General features: G+C 40.2%; 2 protein-coding genes across 4 annotated transcripts in view; both read left to right on the top strand.

The window, feature by feature from the left end:
* Positions 1 to 63: 63 nt before the first annotated feature.
* Positions 64 to 5339, top strand: LOC144410248 (actin-binding LIM protein 2-like; the record flags this gene model as incomplete). Its single annotated transcript, XM_078105802.1, has 3 exons — positions 64 to 117; positions 228 to 308; positions 3074 to 5339. Coding segments are annotated over 3 exons (249 nt in total), but the record flags the coding sequence as incomplete, so codon positions are not given.
* A 4424-nt stretch (positions 5340 to 9763) lies between these two features.
* afap1 (actin filament associated protein 1) overlaps positions 9764 to 18789 on the top strand; it is a 64735-nt gene continuing 55709 nt past the window's right edge. For 2 of the 3 annotated variants that reach the window (XM_078105782.1, XM_040180096.2), the window contains exons 1-3: positions 9765 to 9871; positions 17586 to 17749; positions 18210 to 18347. Coding sequence is in view for 1 of the 3 variants with exons in the window: in XM_040180095.2 (XP_040036029.2) it covers positions 9847 to 9871 (25 nt within the window). In the remaining 2 variants the exon portion in view is untranslated. Of the gene's footprint in view, positions 9872 to 17585; positions 17750 to 18209; positions 18348 to 18789 lie in introns of all 3 variants that reach the window. The other variant, XM_040180095.2, reaches the window with a different exon arrangement.

Genomic DNA, 18789 nt, shown 5'->3' with positions numbered 1-18789 from the left:
CTGTCAATTATTTATAGTCTGTGGTAGTTTGAATAATGGGTCTGCTATTCCAATATAAAATCGTTTTTCCATCAGAATAATTTTCTCTTTCTCTTTTTCTTCATTGCAGAATACAAGGTAAGATTCCCCTCTATTGTTAATATTCTCGGCAGCTTTGTTTGGACCATACAATTGCACTAAAAATAATCTAATATTTTTACCACAATGCTTACTCCTATGTGTGCCAGATCTACCCTTATGAAATGCTGGCAGTGACGCATAGAGTGAAGGTGAAGCTTCCCAGAGAAGCAGATCGCACCAGACTGGAGGTGAGCTCTAATCTCTAATCTTCTTTCTCTGTGCAGTTTCCTCTTCTATCTAAAAAATGGTTTAAAAAAGGCCAACCCTTGATTATGCAGTCTGGTTGTTGCCAGACAGTTAAACTTTAAAGCCAGTTGGGATTTTTGGTAAATTTAATTTATGCATTTTTTTTTTTTAAATAGCCATATCTATTAAGAAATCAACAAAGAAATCATTCCAGAGAAAAAAACTGGGCCTGACAAAAGTCCACAGAGGCCACTGATCAAAGATATTCTTAATGTAGAATGTTGGTAACTGTCATGATTAAATTAAAATTTCTGATGATCATTCACACAAACTGTAGCCCAAATGAATGCTCCAAAGGCTAAACTCAACACACTGTTGTGGCATGTTTCTTTATCTGGCTACACCCGGATCAGAGAAAGAAAACAAATTACATGTCCTTTTAGAGTTTGCAGTGTATTTCATCAGCTTAATTTTGTCAGGCCCACGTTTTAAGAGAGCACTCAAGAGCAGAATGAACAGAAAAAGGCAGTCTTTATTTGGCTCAAAGATCACAAAACTCAAAATCGCTCCATTAGGAGGAAACACAAAACCTCAAAATCGCTCCATTAGGAGGAAAACACAAAAAAGTACAAACAGATTTGAGGAACTGAATCCATAAACAGAAATTTTTCTAGAACGGGGAAAAGCAAGACCAAACCAGGCAGGCAGCGGAACACCGAGCCTTAGGCGACGTGCCCAGGTTGGAGCATGGTCGGTACACTCCGGCAACAGGGAAAGGGAGACGCAGACTATAAGACACATGAGGGTAATGGGAAACAGGTGGACACAATCAGGAATCAGGGGAGACAATTCGACTGGTGACACATGAGGGGCAAGTGACCTGAAACAGGAGAGAGGTTAATCTTTCAAAATAAGACAGGAAATGACAAGACAAGGCACGGAGACGAGAAAACCCCAACTAGGTCTCACTGCGGTGTGACAGATTTACCCTTTAACTTGTTTAAAAATGTAACAATAGAAGTGACAGAATTTAAAAATTAGCCTCCAATAATTCTTGTAATACTAACTTTATTATGTAACACTTTGTGTTGAATAAGATTTTATTCTGCCTCATTTTACTTTCATTTTATTAGCCTGTCAACATAAAAGGAAGGAGTTTCTCCCTCAGGGTATCACTCCACATTCCTTCCTCTATTGGTTGGTATGAAAATCAGGTGATTGGCTAGCACAGAGCAGTAGCCCACCTCTAACTTACTATTATAATCATCATAGAAGTGCACACCTGCAGCGCCAGGTGCAGCCAAAGTTTTACAATAAAAGGCCATATGCTTTTGTTCTGTGACAAAATCAATACCATACATTTTTTGTTCATAGCTGTTTTGGCGAGGATCTTTGGATGTACTTCTGATTTCCAGAATGGGTTGTGTTACAGAAGGCAATAGAACACCTCCTTTTGTGTTTAACACAAACATGATTTTAATGTCTCCAATGGGACATCAATGAGCATACTCAAGCATATAGCAGCAGAAGTTCTAACTGAAATAATTTCTTTCTGTCAATGTAACTCATATGATTTACTGGATTCTGTTTATGTGATCACAGAGCACAAAATCTGTAAAAGCTATCACATTGACTATGTAGCAAAGTGGGGGCAACACCAACTGCAGGCTTTCTCTGTATCCGTTTACACATGACCATTTCTATCCTCTACCAACTAAGTTACGAAGCATTCTTTTATCTGGTGTCATAAAAGTTCTATGTTCCGAAAAAAAACTAAATTGGGAATTATGCTGGTTGCATTCTTAAGGGTCACAAGCGCCGGCACGTACAAAGGGTGGTCACACCACAATCTACCAACATTTTCTAACTAGATGTAGTCGGATGGACTGAGAAACTGGGAAACTTCGAAGCGCTTTGTGAGTGTTCGGTTGGAGGAGAAACCTGCACAGAATGTAAAAGATTCAGTACTGTTGAACTATGGTTGAGTAGGACACTCGTCTCAGAAGAGGTAAACCCCTCGTGCCCATTTCTGAGCTGTAATAGACACTTATAGCCACAGGATCCAGCAAAGCTGTTATTTTATTACATAGTAGTGTTATTTTTTACAACCCGCAAACACTCCGGGAGATTTTTTCTGTCAATTCATCAAGTTTTCACAAAAGAAAATAGCTTCACAATAGCCAATGTGAGCCTTTTAATAATCTGGCACCCCCTTCAGTGGACTACATGGTAGTGCATTTGTTAGGATGATACAACCACAACGTTTTAGTTGAGTTTAAAGCTGTTAAAGCTTTTTGGGAAAATGGTACCAATGGTGACCTTTTTGTCGAATGCGGTTTCAAGTCTCAAACTTTATCCAACCTGAAGCTCTCAACACCCATCAATTATAGAGCATTTGGGACAGTTTCTTTAAATGATAGCCTGCTTCAAATATACAGTAGGTTCTGCTTCTTTCTTTAAGTAAATTTGTCCTGCTAACCCTAACCCTTCAGTGGACTACATGGTAGTGCCTTTGTTAGGATGATACAACCACAACGTTTTAGTTGAGTTTAAAGCTGTTAAAGCTTTTTCGGAAAATGGTACCAATGGTGACCTTTTTGTCGAATGCGGTTTCAAGTCTCAAACTTTATCCAACCTGAAGCTCTCAACACCCATCAATTATAGAGCATTTGGGACAGTTTCTTTAAATGATAGCCTGCTTCAAATATACAGTAGGTTCTGCTTCTTTCTTTAAGTAAATTTGTCCTGCTTTGTTTGACTTTTCCAGAGGCACCTATCTCCTGCGGACTTTCAGCAGGTTTTTGGCATGACCCTGGATCAGTTTGACCGCCTGGCACTCTGGAAAAAGAACGATATGAAGAAAAAGGCCCGCCTTTTTTAGACCGGGGGAAACAAGCATCTCAACAAGCATCCATTCTCTGAATGAGGAGGAAGCATAAAAGAACCACCCCAACTGAATATCTATATATGCAGCACCATGATAGCCCTGCTCTCCACTTGTACAACGCAATGTCATCTGCCTGTGATACCAAGGAGGGGCGCTCTGTGCGGGAACATTTTCACGACATTGAGGCCGCTTCTTGAGCTTTTTGTATGCAATGTGTTGCCTGAATGTCTAACGACCTTTCAGAAGAGGATGAGGAGCTGCGTTTGCATGGCCGGTGTTGATCCTCCTCGCCTCCCACAAGGTTTCTGCAACCTCCGCTGCCCATCTTGGCACTTTCATAAACCCAAGCAAAATAAATACTGATTACAAAAAAGTATTGTGCAGGGCTTCCCCCTGTTTGATGTGCACCATCTTCTGCTCACTGAATTTCGATTAATCTTAAGTTACCTGCTTATTTCTTAAGTATTCATTCTTAAATTTATTTGTCATCTCTTTGCAGCTGTACTCTCTCTCGCTATCTCTCCATCATTATAATTTTTTCTCAGAGACTAGACATATGCAGAGACTATTAAATTGTAAAAACGGTTCATTTTGACATCTCTACCATTAAACAGTAAAGAAACTACTTTATCGGACTGTACTCACTGATAAAGCACGCCAAGGGCAAAGACAGAGATGAGAAACAACTTCTCAATCCGAAATGTTGAGAAAGACTGGGAAGCTCATTGTGATATGCGGTCCCGTATCTTACACAAGCATCTCATATATCAGCAGATAGGAGAACCATGGCTAGACAGCGGCCTCAACCGGGCAGTGAATAACAGATAGGAGGAGTGTTTAAGAGGGGCCCTTCAGAAAACATACAGTACAGGGTCATGGTTTTAGGGAGTGAAAATGTGTTAAACATGTAGGATTGCCTGAATCACATGCCCTCACATCAAAGAAACAAATACAATTATTTTTATAAGCTATTTTTGACTTCTGGGAAGGATCTTAAATAAAATAATGACACACAGGTGAGAGAAGTCATCATTCTGATACCAGAAAAAAGACCCATGCTGAGTTTGCAAAGCTTCACAGACCTGCAGCCTAACAAGTAGGGTCTTACTTGATTTAAAACTCATTCTTCTCGCTGTGTAATACCTTCTTGGATTGAGATTGAACTTCTCATATGTTGTTTGAATGCATTATTGCAAATTGTGAAATCTTCATATTTAAATCCATAAACGTAATGATTTCTGGACCGTTCGTCAATCAACTTTTCAACTAACATACTGCAAGATGATCAAGGAACGTATACTGGACATATATCGGCTATATTTGTCTGTCATGGTGTATAACTATTTGAGCATGCATGAGGATTGAGGTGTGTTCACTGCCCTCCGATTAGAAATGTATGAAAACATTGTCATCACTGTAGTTTGACTTGATTGATACATTTCAACCAGAAAATAAACAAATGAAATGCCCGATTACTGCTTACCTCTGTAAGGACTATTTAATTGCATTGAAGAAAGGATTATATTTTGAAACCTTAAGGGTTTAGTGTTGAATAAATTGTCTCATAGAGTAAAGCGATTTGGAAGAGAATGACCCAGTCTCACAGCAAAACGTATAACAGCTACGTTGGACCAATTGTCACTCTTTCTCCCCAAAATTGTGACAATACTACGTTTTATTTGGCCTATTCATTTACATTGCCTTGCTACTACGTCACTAGAAACTAATAAACGGAAGGTCTTCTACATTCTCTGATATAAGATTATGAAAATATAACGCATACGTCTTGCTAGAAATGTGATCGAAATGCATACAAATGCTGATGCCTTTTTAAAATATTTTTTTTTCGCAGATAATAGACTGACTGTCCGCCAATTTCTTTTTTTAGCTGAGGGAAACTTGATAGTCACGTGACCTCGTTGCACATAAAATGTTGTATTGTCACGCTTTCTCCCCAAAAGCGTGACAATACCACGTTGGTCCAACGTAGCTATTACACGTCTTGCTGTGAGACTTGGTTGAAAAGAACCATATTAAATCTTGAGTTTGTGTCAAATATTGTTTTTTCCCGAAAATAACACACTAACTGTTGTCATGTCCTCTTTATAATATCCATCCACTATTAAAGTGCTTTATCCAAACTACAGAGTCACTATGAGTTGGAGTGTTTGAGTTACATGAAGTAAAAATTATCAGAATGACAATAGGTTTAGTGTTACATATATTTTCATCTTATGGTTTTGATGCAATTGAGAATGAAGATCATTCCAATATGTTGTTCTAATGGTGAAAGAGGAAAGCTCATCTTAGGCTAGATTGTTTCTGTATATGTGAGCATGCCCCAATGGTTTATCGCAGTGGTTATCAAAGTTTTTCTGTCAGGGCCTCCTTTAACTATATAGTGACATTGTAAGACACCCAACCGCATCCCAAAAAATATTTGTAAAATACGTACATCACTTTACTTTTCCACTTAAGTTTTATTAAATTCTGTGAACATATTTTGGAGCAGTCCAGATTTAACAAGAAGTTTCGTCAAAACATTTTTTTCACCGTGTCTTTTTTGATGTCATTGGCTTTTTTTTTGTTTGAAACAATGTGGAAGTATGACTTATTTTACTGGTGCAACTCCTATTTTAACCATTGGCTTCTTCTAAACATGTGTCAGGCTATTTCTGTCTTAAATGTTGCACTTTAAAGATGTTGCTATGCTCCTATTTTTGCAATTGTTTTAGGTGAACACAGTGTGATGAATGAAATCCAGGTAATACAACTTTGTTTAATGTTCAGAGAGTGTGTATAAGGTTACAAAAGAGCTATTTCAAACATGTTTTTACTAAACTAAATATACATTGACTGTTTAACGCTGAGCACACAAGTAAATGAATACTGTGAGGACCCATAAAGGGCGAACAAAATAAACCCTGAGATTCCCATCAAAATCACCCAACCATGGATTGGATGGAATCGTTCTATTACTTTAGCTGCAGTCCAGGCCGGCAACTCTATCCTCCACAGGCCGCTTATGATTCCTCAACTGAGTGCGTGGCAGCGGCTGTCCCATTCCGTCGCCTCCTTCAAATTTGGCCGACGAATGCAGCCTTCCAGTCAGGGCTTTAAAGGACACTGGGTCTGATGTATCCTTTGCGGCCCAGCATTATTTGGTTATTTATTGCAGGCTAATAAAGATTAAATTGAGTCAAGCATTAATTTAAGATGGAGACAGGTGTACCAGTAGCAGGGGAAGTATTATACATAACCATATAATGGTCCATTGTAGTTAAAAAAATTGCTTAAGTTTTGTGACGTTAGTAACCGTGAAGCTAACAGTATTGGAAACCGAAGCTCTTCTGCCATCATTGACGTTGACTTATATGTTACTAGGATTGTGACCGTTGTAAAGATAGTTCATACAAAGTGAGCTCATGTATACAGGTTATGAACATGGAATATCACAAGTCGAAATTATGACTTAAGAAAGTCAAAATTATGAGATAAAAAATGATGACTTCATTTTTTGGTAAATTGTCTTTCCAAACCCTCTTGACGACTTTTTGTCAAAAGCGACCTTATCTGGTTTTGTTGGAGACTTTTGTGTGACGTGAAAGCACGTATTGTTTTGCAGTTTCTGTCCTCAGCGAGTCTCACAGAAACCTCACGGCTCTCCAGTCAGAGCACAGAGGAGACATACGTCACGTATGTCTCCTCAAATCAACGCGCGCATGCGCAAAGCCGCCGATGATTCTGCAGTCTTTCCTCAATGGTTCAATAGACTAGAGAACTCTCTTCGGGACTTTTAAATCGTTACTAATAGCGAGAGCTACGGAATAAATACCACCCGGAACGTGTTTTATCTCCCAATAAGTTTGATTCATCTTGGATTCGGAAATACCGATTTAGACTCCGCAAAAAGCGGATCACTGTACGTCAGACGTCCCTGTTTGTTATGAGGTGTGGAGTGAGTGGGTGCAAGTGTCCGTAGAACTTTTACAGTTCGGTAAAGTTGGCAAGATATTCACAGATTCAGATCAGCGAGACGTTGTTAAAACACAAACGACACCTCTCTGTGACCGTAGTGATGTCGGCAACCAGCTGCAAGAAGCCTGCGCATGCTTTCTAACCCTTCTTTTTTGTGGTGGAAATGTGGTGGAAATGGGAAATGGTGGAAATATAGGCTACTTGTGTTAAATGTTATGTAAACTCTCTTTTTCCTTTTCTTCATCTTCCAATTGTGATTATGAACTTTTTGGAAAAAATGGCCCTGCATGGTGGACAAATAAAGTATATGCATATGTTTACTTCAACTTCATAATCTGGCTTCTGACATGTCTTAAGCTGCTGTTTGTCTTTACTGTGTTGATTTTCTGCTGCCAATTGGCCATAGTTTGCCTCAGGGATGAGGTGTTAGGACTGAAGCCTAGTTTAAGGCCGGCGCATGCTTCTGAGTTTGTGTCTGCGTCATTGCGTTGACGCACTCGTTTCAATTCATGGTTCTGCGTGTGTTGCTGAGCAATTCACCGCCAGAACAACAGGTGGAGTAACGTGTTTTTGTTGAAGATGACCTAGAGAGTCACGTCTATTTATTTATTTGTTTATTTATTTATCATAGACTTTATATTGCCCCGTGCATCGCCACTGCTGCTTTTCATCGCGGACACATTTGTCCCGTATTTTCCTCCACAACTTTGTTCACCTCTCGACCGGCAAACCGGCGTTTGCGGCGATCTCCCTCCGTGAATCCAACCCGCTTCTACAACCCGCCAATGACGGCTTGTATAAGCGGTCATATTTGCGCATTTCTTCCGACAAAAGTTCTTAAATCTGATCCGTTCTCTCGTAAACATTCTTCGTTTTAATAATGGCGGTATCGGGCTATGAAAGCGGAAATGTGAGACTCCGTAAAGGATGTACGCAAGGACACGCAAGGACGCAAGGAGGTGTGAAAAGCGACGCAAGGGACACGCAAGGGACACGCAAGGGGGTCTTGCGTCTGCGTCGCAACTGCTCGCCCCAGTTTGTCCACAGGGATGGAGGCAATTAGGACTTGGAAGGCCTTAAAGCCTAGTTTATGCGACGCAGACGCAAGACCCCCTTGCGTGTCTTTTCACACCTCCTTGCGTCCTTGCGTGTGTCGACCCATTTTTCTAGGCTTGCGTCGCTTTCCCTCCCGCAGCACACAAGGCTGCGATTGGTCTACAGAGTCTCTAAGCGGTCGTATTTACGCATTTCTTCCGACAAAAGCTATTAAATCTCTCGTAAACATTCTTCGTTTTAATAATGGCGGTATCGGACTATGAAAACGGAAATGTGAGACTCCGTAAAGGATGTAGTTAGCAGACCAATCGCAGCCTTGTGCGCTGCGGGAGAAAAATGGCTCGATACACGCAAGGACGCAAGGAGGTGTGAAAAGACACGCAAGGGGGTCTTGTGTCTGCGTCGCATAAACTACGCTTTAAGGCCTTCCACGTCCTAATTGCCTCCATCCCTGTGGACAAACTGGGGCGAGCAGTTAAACTCCCTGATGTATCATGTTGTTGTTTTTGAAAGTATTTGTATGTACTGTGTATTTCATAAAACGGGTTTTTTTTCCTCTTTCATCACATCGTACTCTCTAATTCTTTAACAAACACATTACCCTTCATATTGAATGCTTTATCCCTGTCTCTTTCCTAAGGGTCTCCACAGTTGTACAAGTCATACAAACTCTACAATTCATAGTTTTATTTAATTGCATTTATCAGATTTATGAGCATTTTGTTTTTTAGGGTCCTAAACACTTTGAGATGAAGGAAAGATTCTAATTGCTTTTAAGCTCCTTTTCTGCTGACCTTTTGTTGACTGTGGCTCAGTGGAGAGCAAGGTCCCCTGCTCCACTAATCCGCAAGTCGATGTGTACTTGGACTCTCACCCCCAGCATTGCTCCCATAGCTGTGACTATGCTGTGTTACTGATGGGCTGGTGTCACTGTCTATTGTAGCTCCAGTCATCAGTGTGTTATTGGTTTTACAGTCCATTTATTATTTAACCAATGACCTTCCTTAAACCTCATCTGAGTGCTTTAATTAACTTTCACATGAATCCGAAACAATGTTTCATACTTAATTGCTAACAGTCTACACTGATTTACGTTTAATCTGACCGTGGCATTTCCCACCCTCTCTTTTGAGAAAAAAAAAAGTTTCATACACGTTTCATGGAAAGAAAAAAGGTACAATTTTAGAAATCCGGACATGGACAGCATGATGCAAAGTTGCAAACAGCATGTTACAAACCATCAGAGGATCTGAAGCTATGCACCGCATTTACAAATTATTATTATTGTCTCTTTTTGAAGGTTATTCTTTTGTTTAGTTCATTTAATATTTTTTATCTTATTATATTGTATATAATGTGTATAGAATTTGTATCTTTTTATTCTATTCTTCCCTGTACATGCTGCTGCGATAACAAAATTTCCCTTTTGAGGGATCAATAAAGTATCTATCTATCTATCATTTACGTCCCACATGGTTAGGAACCCCACAAGTCCCGCCTCCTGTGACAGAGCCTACAATTGGCCAACCCTGCTGTCAGTCACTTCTGGGTCTTAACAGGCGCCCCCGCCCTGCCTCTATTGTCAGCGGTTACGAGAGAAATATATATTTATTTCAAACATGGAGAAGGATAAAAAGGACCAAGGTAAGCTGCCTGCTGCTTTGAAAGTGTGTCATTGTGCGGTAGTTTGCTGCTCGTTAGCCGTTTGCCTAAACGTTAGCAGGCTTTGCTGGAGGAGCTCAGCCTTCACTAGGCACCGTGCGGAAGAGAGAGGATGGGACCTTAGCATGGGAAGCTTCTGATTATAGGACCAAATATAAAACTATGTCGTTTAGAAGCGGTTTATTGGCAACTTTGTGTGCTTCTCATTTTTAGCAGTCGCCTCAATAACAGCCCAACACAACTTGTTAGATGTCTCAATGTGTTAATTATTGGTGACTTTTATATTGAACGTATTGTCTTCAATAATAGCCCATATTATTAACCTACTATAACACGTACCAATACGTAGGTCTTTTAATGCTGTTTCATCATATATCAATCATTTCATACTTATGCTTGCCTAATTAATGTTTATTGAAGTATACACATGAGTTGTTTCTGCATAAGCCAGAACAAAATAATAGGAGTTTGAGTGTACAAAGGACCATGTGGAGGAGAGGACATGAGGAGGAGGGGGAGCAGTGATTCATTGGCACACTGAGCGAGTGAGAAAACCCTGGAGACTGCAGGCTGCTCCCAGCATCAGCAGCCATACAGGGGGGATGGGGGTCCAGCTGGATGCCTGGTGCTCTGTCAAATGCCCATGATGTGAACTCCAGGCGAGAGCTCCCTGGGTCTTTGTTGAGGAGAAAATGTCTGAATAAATCCATTTATCAATTACATTTACTTGGATATAATCATTTTATTTATGTAAAGACATTTTTTCAAGACATACCCCCCCTGATTTAATAAAATACAGCAGATGGAGGAGGGTACTCCTGCAGCACAGTGCTGTGGGACAAATCCAATTTGCAAATTCAAGCAACCCGACAGACAGATAAGAAGATATTAAGTAATTAACCTTGATCTGTTGTAGGATCAACAAAAGTACAAAATCATTATCCATCTCTTCAGATGCTCATTATTTAAGCTTGCCTACAGCAATTAGACTCATATTATACATGCTGAAGTGTTCAAGTATTCATCTGCCAACCATTTCTTTTGATATAGTTAATTTAGTCTATGAATTGCCAGAGGATAGTGATGTTCTGTTCAACCAACATCTAATGGATTCATCTATTAGTTATGTAAGCTCTATGAGAAATACTTAAATATGTGCACATATTGACACAGCAACTTTGTGTTTTTCAAAGTAATAAAAGACTAACTAAATTTAGATTTAGTTCTAGTTTAAGGTAACACCCTCAGTACTACAGACTTGGTCATTAAAAGAAAAATATTGCTTAATGAATGTTGACTTTGTTCTGTAGAATAAGAACCAGAAGAATCAGGTTGATGCCAATATCTTTAAAACATGGTGGATGTGTTTTGCTGAGGTAGCACTTCATTTAGAGCTTCATTTAGAAGTCCTTCTCCTGAGTAGAAAGTTAAATGTTCCTGATCATGCTACATTGTGAGCAATACATCTGTGTTTAAACATTAGCTATTTGTAACACTGCCCTTCTAGAGCTGACTTACACGATTATATTGAGAAACATTATGATAAAATAATAATAATAAACTAGCAAAAAACTCTATGCAAATGGTAATAAAGTATTGTAGGATTAAAGTATTGTGGACTTTTAAAAATGATTTATCGTATTACATTTGTATGGAGAATCATGGATTTTCATTCATTGGTACGGACTACTACATTTGATGCATGTAGAATATGTTTTCGACTGCCTGTGTACTGGCTCTAAGTATGTCACGATAAACCATACTTAAATATTGTGGTGGCAGGGTGTGGTTTGGGTTAGCTGCAGGGGGGGTGGGGGGCAGTGTTGGGTGGAGGTGTAATTGGCCTCAGCTGCATTGTATTGGGTTTATTGTTTCCCTCCCTTTAAAACGAAGTAGTGGCGGGTCTCGAGATCAGGAATCCCAAGAGAGAGAGCACGGCTGGAGAGTCCTGACGGAGAAAAGAAGTGTGATTTCTGTTGCCAACATTAATGAAAGACAATACTGTACAGCATCCCTGTGTGTCTGCCTCCTTGTAACCCCAGGAAGCTCACAGGTAACCGGGAACAATACCGGAACGAATATCAAGTTGATGCCAGTTCTGTGACTGTGATATTGCTCTTTGTTTTTCTACAGTACAACCGGTACTGTAATAGGAGGCGTCCCAAATTCCCAGGAACCTTACAAAACGCAATGAATCCAGTTTTTTGAAGGAGCTGTTTTCACAGCAGCTAAATATTGGGAGAAGTTACCATCTGTTTCAGGAAATGAATCGATCAATCAAAAAATTAATCGATGGTCATGACTGGGGACGCAGTTACAAGTTGTAACAAGTCCTGGGGAAGACAATCGAACCCAAGTTGCTCCCGTAGATGTGTCTATGTTGGAGGAATGATTAGATATTCCTGATGGGCAGGTAGACCCTTGTATTGTAGTCCCTGTCATCACTGTATGAATAATGACATGTATTACTAAAGCACTTTGAGTGGTTGGAAGACCAAGTACAATTTCGCTTCGTAGTACTAGCTCCAAGTGTTAATTGTTTTGTTTTTGTTTCACCATGATATAAAATCCAGAATATTTGGGAACACATTGTGACATTCTGGCCTGGTTATGCCCTGAATTTGAGTTCTATAAACTCTACTTGTTCAGTCCTTGTTTTTTATTTTTATTTTTACCCCTTGTTCATGGTGTGTGTGTGTTTATGTATGTGCCTGAGGTATTTCCTTGATTTCTTGGAAGCTTCACCACAGACAGTCACTATGTGACAATAGACAATGGCAGGCAGACACACTGTAAACATCCTGCTTGGAGAGAGAATGCAGCTCTGAGCGAATAATGTGATCTGCAGACACAGAAGAGCGAGAAGCATTGAGCCCTTAAGTAAACACTATATTTTTAATTTAGAGGTTTTTGGTTCACAACTGAAATGAGATTAGTGATATCATCTGCCAACACTTTGTTTGCAAAAGATCCCTTTAACATTGATGTTTATACAATATTTATAATTTTAGGATATTTAACATAATACAACATTGTTAAACAGTTAGCAAGAGCTACAAGCTAGCCGACTGCTGAGTAACACCTCTTTCCTTAGTTGCCATCACGACAACTGATGGTTTGTGGACTGTGGTTTTAAATAGTTAAGTTTGTTACTTTTGACGGCGCCATCGTGGTTGTAGGACAACGCCACCTTGGTTTTTGCAACCAGTGAGCAGGAGTGACCATATTTAGATGCCGATATGTCACCCTCATGAAGCAGAAAGTGGTGCCAAACTCCCCCAAAAGTCAAAATTTTGCCGTAAATACAATCCTGACTTCATTAAGTACAACTTTGTAAACGGAGGTAATAAGGCGGAGCCGAGAGCCCAGTGTGTAGAGTGTGGACTAATGCTCTCCAACGAAACGTTGAGGGCGCCCAAATTAGAGCGTCATATGGAAACCAAAGATCCAACGCTCGTGGGAAAGCAGGTGGAATTTTTTAAAAGAAAGAGAAATGGGCTGCAGAAGAAGTCCGTCATCTCACTGACTGACAACCCTAAATCTGACTTGAAAGCCAGCTACCTCGTAGCCAGACGTGTGGCACATGCAAGAAATCCTTCACCATAAACCCTGTATCAGGGTTTTACTTGTTAAACTATTATTTTATTTAGTCATTGAATACAAATCCAACCTATAACAATATCAATTTGTTAATCCTAGACAGTGTTAATATTTGAACGGGCCTTGGGCCACTTAAAAAGGTGGGCCCCGAGGTCAAAAAGGTTAAGAACCCCTGTTCCAGAGCCTTAGGACCTCAGGACCCAGGGGAATGTAGGTGAAAAATACAGGAGGAGACAGAACGGAACACGCGCACACAAACAGCTGTTCACCGCTCGCTGGCCATTTCGCTCACAAATGTTCAGGTTAGCCAACGGCCCTTTTCAGCGTCAATGAGTGAATGTGTATACTCAAAAAAAACATGAAAACGCCTTTTGCCAATCCTGCCCAGCCCAAGCAGATAAAAGTCTGCAGGTATCTCTGCCTTTGCATTTTTTATCATAAAAGTTACCTGTTTCTCAGTTTGTGTTCACAGGCAAACAACTACCTATTGCCACTCACTGGCAAGGAAAAGCATTTTAGTATCTATACTGCATATTTCCATAAAGCCCAACCTGCTTTAAGGTTTGATTCTCAATGTAAATAAACATCATGTTGTATTAAAGATGATGAGAGAATGAGACCATAAACTCATGTTTACAATGTTTACTAAGGGTACAGATGTCGGGACCTTTTTTAATAGACTACACAATCTGACTTCTTTTTGCAACCAGGACTCGTCCCCTGATGGCCATTAGAGAAGATGCAAGTTTAATGCACTTCTGCTTTGCACATCAGGAGCATGCGTAAGCCCTGCCCCCAGTGAAAGAGAAAGCCGAGGACAAAATAAGCGTGGTGGACATTAAATGACAGCCATAAGCAGTAGTGAGTCATGGAGCTGAAATGAAACCACACATGTCAATGCATTGATTCCAGTTTGTTCATGCTTGCATTGCAATGCATCTTAGAATCAGTCAGTTGGAGGGGTAAACGTGTGTGTAGCCTCAACTTTAAAAAATATACCTCATAAGTATGTATTTATAAACACAAGCTTTGACTACATATCATGATCTTTGAGTTTCCTGAGCAGCTGTCTCCATCATTCTAGACCTGTGACATCATAACTGTTGGACATCTGGGTCCAATGTGTGTGTGTATGTGTGTTAAGATGCCATGGTAACAGTGTGACCTGAGATTTAAAACACAGCTCTCTTTGGTTCACCTCCATTCTTTGTCTGTTCCACCTTAAGCTCCCTTTCCTCCTTCACCCACTTCTTGTTGATCTTTATCGCTCCTTTCGTTTTGTCCGTTTTCTTCTTCCATCCGCTCCCTCAGTCATTATTTGTTTCCCAAGTGAGCCTTGCTTAAGGCTGACATTCCAGCCTGCTGTCTGTCTCCGTTCAATTTCGTCTCCCCTCCTCACTCTACCGTCACAGGGCCAGGTGTTTGCCCGCAGGCGGGAACTCTGCCCTTATAGTCAGATATCATAAAGAGGAGATATTAAGATGATTTGTCTGTATTGTGTGCACGCATCTACACTGTGTGTTTGTGTTAATGTGTCTGTATTTCGAACTTAAACATACACACAAACACACTTGCTGAATGATGTTCTTCTGCGTCTGTCCAACAGTCAATTTCATTAAAATTATTATAGTGTCATTTTTGTGACTAGGGAAGCTGTCTCTGTGCTGCCCCTTCATGATTTTGCCCAGTGCATTAATTGTACATCTATCATTTATATGCAGCATGCATGTAAAGGAGGCATTCAATTGGCACTGACGGCTGAGGAGACCACAAGTGACCTCTCAGTAGATATAAGATATCTTAAATAAACAGGTTTCTACATTGATGGTGTAGTTGAACTGGGGGCGTCTGGTCCCTCAGTGAACTTGAGGTCTGCTGTCAGCTGATCTCCTTCTCTCTGCCTGTCGGTACTTGCGAGAAACAAAATGTGGAATTTCAATGCCTGAGGGAAGGGACGGAGGTGTTGAACTTCAAGTCAGGACACGGCTAACGCCTTCACTTCACAACTGATATGTTTGGGTAGTTCAGACTCTGTCAATATAAGTTCAGCCCACCCTGTGCCTCCCTAACACCACAAAACAATCATCTCTCTAGCAGATCATGTCACGTCACATTCCTCGGTTATGCATATCACATTATCCATTCAGGTTTGTAGAACTTGAGTAAATAGATTTTCTCTGCCTTTATTATTTAATTAGCAATATATTTGGCTAGTTGGAAAACAAGTGGTTTATGGGCATGCTAAATTGAAACATGAGCAGACGTTTGTAGTTAAAGTGAAACAAAAGGTTCACTGAAGGCTGTGTTATTGGAGGATATATTTTTTGTGTCTGTTTGTGAGTTATCTTGTTGCTTGAATTATCAAATATTTACACATATTACCAAACATATGCACCTACAGTACACACACACATATCCTCAGATCATACACTAACTTCCAGCCTCTCATACAACCAAAACATGATAAAGCAGGAACAGCCAGCAGCGAAGCAATGAATAGCATGTAGCAGAATGAGTGCATGCCAGTGTGTGTGATTGTGATTGTGTTGGCACTGGCCCCTAATTATGATCCTGTACTTATTCAGACAGAAGGAGTAGAAGTGATCAGAGAGACGAGGAGTTGTGTGATAAGGGGTGTCATTTTGTCCATCATCTGCTATCTGCGAAGTCTTGAGTTCTTTTAAGTAGTTCAACCAGTACCATCAATATTAAAAGTCCACATCTATGCACTGTGTTCACCATCTTAGTTTGTAAACTTTTAAGCAAATTTTTGCTGATTGGTAAACGAAAAGTGCAGCTGGAAACGTCAATGATCTGGACGTGTTGATGGTGGGTACTCCATGAAAATAAAGATGACAACAACTATTATATTCATGCTACTTTATGAATTTAAATGATTTATTCACAGGCTCATTTTAAGGTACATACATAGTGCCTGTATATGTTTCAAATGAAGTTTTTTTGGCTCTCAGTGTGTGTGGTTGGCTCTACAGGGACTAGGGGAGTTATTTTACGTTAGGAGTCATGCACCATCCAGACTTTGCTGCAGGGAAGATAACAGAAAGCATCAGTGGGGAATAATTGAGGCTATGTTTACACATTATGAGTGTGTGTGTGTGTGTTTGTGTGTGTTAAAATCAAAAGCTTTAACAGATGAATCGCTGTGTTGTGAGTCACTATCTGAAGGGGCATAGGTTGTGTGTTTGTAGGTATGAAGTTGGTACACAGGGGAGCCTTTGTCTCACTCTTTGTCTGTCTGTTCAACCACCAAATGTTATAGGTTTTCCTCAAAGGCAACCAAAATGTGCACCTCCTTTCAGGCGAATCAAATGACATGGGATGACATAGAGCTACAAGATGTCGGTAATATTTATCTTTATGTCTCAGTGACGTAAGGGATCCAATGACACCTTGGTGCTGATTTTGGCCCAAAAATCCTACCTAAGTGTCATTTAAGGTCTCGTGAGGGTTTGGTGTGATCTTCACCCAAATTTGGCTATGAACTTGTAAGCCCAACTCCCAACTGTCTTTGTTCCAAACGCGGGCGCAGAGTCCCAACAACATTAAATAAGGAAATGGGCTTTGTTTGTATGTTTACCGTGCATGATCTCTTTCTGTCTGTTTATTTGATTACATCTCTTAATGTGCCAATGAACACCATTATTAGATATTAAACCACCTGCAGGTGCTGTAGCCCTGCTTTAAAGTTATGAACTGGACAACCCCGGTAACCGACTGCTGCCCTCTTACACTCAAGTCAAGATTCTTCAGGCATTAAAACATCTGTCATCTAAGTGAACTATAGTAATCAGATCAAAAGAGGCCACGTGGAGGTCAGAGCGTAGAATCAGCTAATCTGTGTCTTTCCATTGTATGTCAGGCTGAAGTTTGAAATGCAAATAGATGTTGAAGGTGTTTAATTTACCTTGTGTCATCACATTTATCCTGCTGGGGCTCATACACAGTTGCTCTTGTGTTTGGGTGTTCACTTTGTGTGTTACACTAACACACACACACCGTTGATCATTGTTTCAAACTGCTGCGTCCCACCATTCTTTCAGCACCGATATGTATCCCTCTTTCTTTCTCTCTGTAGACTCCACGTGTCTATAGCGGCCATTACTGGGAAGGATTTGGGAGGTTGGAACGAAAGTGACGTAAGGTTGAGCTGATCCTCAGCACTTGAGGTCTCAGCAGAAACAACCAGAAGTCCTACACAAAGAGAGCAGTCTGACCCTACTGACAACCAGCTGTCCGCTAGTGAGTGTGTGTGTGTGTGCCATCTTAAGAAATGCTTATTATTCCAATGATATCTGGGTAGAGAAAACGTCAAATACTTCTTGAAAATAAGCTTTTGAAAAGTAAAACAGCATTTCCTACTCTCAAAGAAAAATATGGCGTATAAGTAAGTAGATTTCATTCTTGGAAGTGTTTTAACCTAAATGGCTACAGGTAACCTGTGAGAGCAAATAGTGAATTTATAAAGTAATTTCCTGCTTCTGTGAGTCGTTAAGTCTCAGCAGGCATATCTTTTTTGAGTCCATTCCCTGTTCTTAATTCCCCATTCCTAATTCTCACAGTAGTTTCCTTCATAATTCAGTTTGGACTATGTGACTGGTCTCAGCAGGCTCTTTATTGATGTTATTTATGTATGAGATGCAAAGTGTGTCATGGATGATACATTTTAAGTTAATATTCTATTTTTTCTCTATACTTGCAGTTACAGAATGCATTTAGGGTGAATGTGGCTCAGGAGAGAGCACGATCGTCCTTCAATCAGAGGAAAGGCGGTTTGATTCCCAGCTCTCTTAATCCGCATGTCCTTGGCAAAGACACTTACCCCAGCACTACTCTGCAGGTATGAGTGTTAGTTACTGATGGGCATGATAATTATGGTCAATGTGTATGGTACCTCCTCCCATCACAGTATGAATTGGTGTGAGTGAATGTTGGCATGTAGGGTGGAAGAACTTTAAGTTGTTGGAGGACTAGAAAAGACTACAAAATTTAACTCAGATCAACAGCTAACACAAGATACAGGTGTGTCACGTTTTCCATCTAATTGTGGCATAACATGTCAAACATACTGTACTAAAGTTTTGGATTTACTTTATTTATTCAACCAATGAAGTTTAGGTATGAAAACCTTTGGGTAGGTATGAGAGCCTTTGTAGCATAACATCATAACCTGCTGCAATAAATGTTGAGGCTTAGCGTCCTGCATAAATTGAAGTAAATGCTCAACAGTTTAAAGAACCAGTGCTTGTATTGAGACTACCTTGTAGCATATTTGTTTGAGT

Source organism: Gasterosteus aculeatus, chromosome 7 (assembly GCF_964276395.1).
Source record: "Gasterosteus aculeatus chromosome 7, fGasAcu3.hap1.1, whole genome shotgun sequence".
NCBI lineage: Eukaryota > Metazoa > Chordata > Actinopteri > Perciformes > Gasterosteidae > Gasterosteus > Gasterosteus aculeatus.
This window is presented reverse-complemented; position numbering and strand designations above follow the sequence as displayed.